Source organism: Eimeria acervulina, genomic scaffold (assembly GCF_000499425.1).
Source record: "Eimeria acervulina Houghton genomic scaffold, Eah_scaff1961, whole genome shotgun sequence".
Lineage (NCBI taxonomy): Eukaryota > Apicomplexa > Conoidasida > Eucoccidiorida > Eimeriidae > Eimeria > Eimeria acervulina.
The window spans coordinates 333-3,873 of record NW_013548781.1 but is presented as its reverse complement, the minus strand read 5'-3'; the positions used below and the strand labels follow the sequence as shown (position 1 = coordinate 3,873).

The 3,541-nt window shown below is 55.6% G+C and overlaps 1 protein-coding gene across 1 annotated transcript; it reads right to left on the bottom strand.

Annotated features, from left to right (window-relative positions):
- Window positions 1–831: 831 nt before the first annotated feature.
- Window positions 832–3,070, bottom strand: EAH_00064250 (hypothetical protein, conserved; the record flags this gene model as incomplete). The annotated part of the gene is made up of 1 exon (XM_013392993.1): window positions 832–3,070. A coding segment is annotated over one exon (2,239 nt), but the record flags the coding sequence as incomplete, so codon positions are not given.
- Window positions 3,071–3,541: the final 471 nt, after the last annotated feature.

Here is a 3,541-nt window from a genome sequence, read left to right as displayed (position 1 = left end):
ATATCTAAAGCCACAAGGTGCTCAGTGCACAAGGGTTTAGGGTTTAGGGTTTATGCATTCCAGGGTAAAGCACTTGAAGCAGAGAGAGAGAGAGAGAGAGAGAGAGAGAGAAAGAGAAGCAGCGCCTATCAATTAGGGCATGAGGCTTACGAGGGTTTAGGGTTTAGGGTTTTGGGGTGGGGTGCAAACCCTTAAAAAGAAAAAAGCAGCACTAATGGTCTAGGCAGCTTAAACACAAAACCCTAAACCCTAAACGCTAGCTAGCTAGCTGCAGCTAGTCACAAAAAGTAGCAGAGCGAGGCTCCATCGTAGGTGAGGGTTTAGGGTTTGAGGGGCTTCGGGCTTGCGGGGGTTTAGGGTTTAGGGTTTCTTCTTGAAGTGCGGCGCCGCCAGCCGCAAACTATGTAAACCCTAAACCCTCAATACGCCCCCGCTCGAAACCCTAAACCCTCGACAAACCCCAGCGCTAGACCCCTAAACCCTAAACCCTAAACCCCAAATAAATTTCTAGGGTTTGTGCGGCCTCTCCTTTGTTATTTATTCAGACAACGGCCTAAGGTCTAGGGTTTAGGGTTTGCTCGCTTGAGGCTGCTCAGCATCGGCTTCCGTTTTGATGCTGATGAAGGCTTCTAGGGTTTAGGGTTTAGGGTTTGGGGTTTCGCATGCACTACATCACGCATCACCACCCAGAGGTCTGCATAAAAAAACATTTACCTCTAAGGTTTAGGGTTTAGGGTTTAGCGCGTCACCCAGTGGACGCACAATCCCTTAAGAGCGGAACCCTAAACCCTAAACCCTAAACCCTAAACCCCTAATAAACCCCAACACCTTCTAGGCCATTGCTGTTTTGGAGCCCCCTAATCGCGCTTCCCTTCCGAGCTGTCTGCTGCGGCTGCTGCTGCAACTTTTGCTGCTGCTGCTGCTGCTGCTGTAAATGCTGCTGCTCATTTCTCTTGCGCTCGCTGCATCGCTTAGCTGCTGCTGCTGCTGCTGCTGCTGCTGCGCTGCAGTGAGCAGCACTGAGCCGGCTACTCCTGAGGCCCCGCAGCAGCAACTGCTGCAACTGCTGCAGCAGCGGCTGCTGCTGCTACTGCTGCTGCTGCTGTAGCAGCTATCATCTGAGAGCCTTCGTGCCCTGCGAACTATGGGAGAAGACTGCGGTAGATGCTGCTGCTGCTGCTGCTGCTGCAGACTGCTGCAGCAAGGCATCATTTTACGTTTGCTGCTGCAGCTGCTGCTGCCGAAGGGGTCCCATCCGCTGCAGCAGCATCCCTGCATAGGTGCCTCACTAGCCCTGTGCTGCTGCTGCTGCTGCTGCTGCTGCTGCATTTGCTGCTGCTGCTGCTGCTGCTGCTGTGGGTATACCGGGCGTGCAACTGCTAGAGACATGGTGCTGCAGCAAGACAGCTGGCTGCTGCTGCGATCTAATGAGGGGCCCCTCGGAGACAGAGACAGCCACAGATCAACAGGAGGCAGCTGAGGTGCAGCAAGAGAGAATCCCGCAGCAAACAAGCTGCTGCTGCTGCTGCGCCCGCTGCAGTTATAGCTAGGGCGCGGTCGCTGAAACAAAGGGGAGGGACACGGGGACCAAGCCTGCTGCTGCAAATCGTGCTGCTGCTGGCTGCTGCTGCTGCTGCTGCTGATGCTCGGGTGCTGCTGGCTGCTGCTGCGCCTGAAGCAGCGCTGCTGCTGCTTCAGCAGCAAAGGAGGTGAGAAGTCAAAAGGAGGGAAGCAAGAAGGGCACATGTCACATGGTGCTGAGGAAGCACACGTCGTACGTGTGCTGCTGTTGCTGCTGCTGCTGCACTCATGGCTGCTGCTGCTGCTCCTGCTGCACTCATGGCTGCTGCTGCACTCATGGCTGCTGCTGCTGCTGCTGCTGCACTCATGGCTGCTGCTGCTCCTGGTGCTGCACTCATGGCTGCTGCTGCTGCTGCTCTTGCTGCACTCATGGCTGCTGCCGCTGCATTCACGGCTGCTGCTGCTGCTGCTACTGCATTCATGGCTGCTGCTGCTGCTGCTGCTGCTTTGAGCTGCTCCATCACCGTCATCACACGATGCTGCAGCGGCGCTGCTCATCTCTTCCCTGCTGCTGCTGCTGCTGCTGCTGGAGGTGCTGTGCTTGCCCGAGTCTTGCTCAGTTTTGCTGCTGCTGCTGCTGCTGCACTGGTTAGCGGCTCTTGCTCCTTGTGGCTGTTCGGCGCCGCCCAATGAAACATCTCTGCATGAAAAAGAAGGATCTGTTGTTGCTGCTGCTGCTGCTTCCTGTTGCCCAGCTGCTGCTGCTTTCTGGGGTGTTGCTGCTGCTGAAGCTGCCGCTTCCTGGGGTGCAGCAGCAGCAGCAGCAGCTGCTGCTGCTGCTGCAGCACGCCTGGTTTGCCTCATGTGGGTAACACTTGCGCTGCTGCTGCTGCTGCTGTTGCACTTGCGTCTTCTGCTGCTGCTGCTACATGCGTCTAAGCTGCTCGTGCTGCTGCTGCTGCTGCATAATTGAGAGGTGACGGCTGGCTGCCTTTGAAGCCTTCCCTTCTGTGGTGTATCCGCAATAGCAGGCGCTGCTGCTGCTGCTGCTGTTGCTGCAGATCGCATGCAGCGTACTCGCTTGCTGCGGCCGCTGCTTCCTGCTGCAACTGCTGCTGCACTTCCGGTTGCTGCTGCTGCTGCTGCAGCTTGGCTACTTTCACCGGTGCTGAGGCCTGATGCACCCGCAGCTGACGCTGCCGTTTGTTTGGGGCTTTCGATGTCTTTGCTGCTATTGCTGCTGCTGCTGCCGTTGCTGCTGTTGCTGCTGTTGCTGCTGCGGTTTCTGCGACTGCAGCTGCACGGCGCATTCTCCTTCTCTTCCTCCGGCTTCAGCCCCATCCCTCTGCTGCTGCTGCTGCTGCTGCTGTCGATGTGGCGCCGGTGGCCTGTGCTGCGGCTGCTGCTTGTGCTGCTGCTGCTGCTGCTGTTGCAGTTGCTGCTGCTGCTGCTGCTACTGTTGCTGCTGCTGCGCCGGCCGCCTCCGGTGTATCGCCGCTGCTGATACAAAAGTGATTTAAAATCTGCTGATTGTGAAAGTACGCTACGCCTGGGGTGTATATACACGCCAGTTCATTTGTGAAATCGCTGCTGCTGCTGCTGCTGGCGCTGCTGCTGCTGCTGCTGCTGCTGTGAGTGTACTGTGGGAGTTCGCTCTGCTGCAGCTAAATTGAAACTGAAAACACGAAAACAAAACGAGAAATTTAAATCTGCTGTCAGACACTTGAGGCTACAACCACACACTGCAGCAGCAGCAGCAGCAGCAGCAGCAGCCGAATCCCTGCTCTCTCTCAGCCCCCTGTTTATTTGTCTGTCTTTGTGTGGCGGTCGTAGGGGGTTATTTGCTGCGTCATTTTGAGCAGAGTACAACAAAAAGAATTAATTAAAATAAATATATAATTTTAAATTTAAATAAAAGAAACAAATACAAAAAAATCAGAAGTTGTGCTGCTACTTGATGCAAGGGGACCCCCATACACACACCTACAGCAGCAGCAGCAGCAGCAGCAGCAGCAGCAGC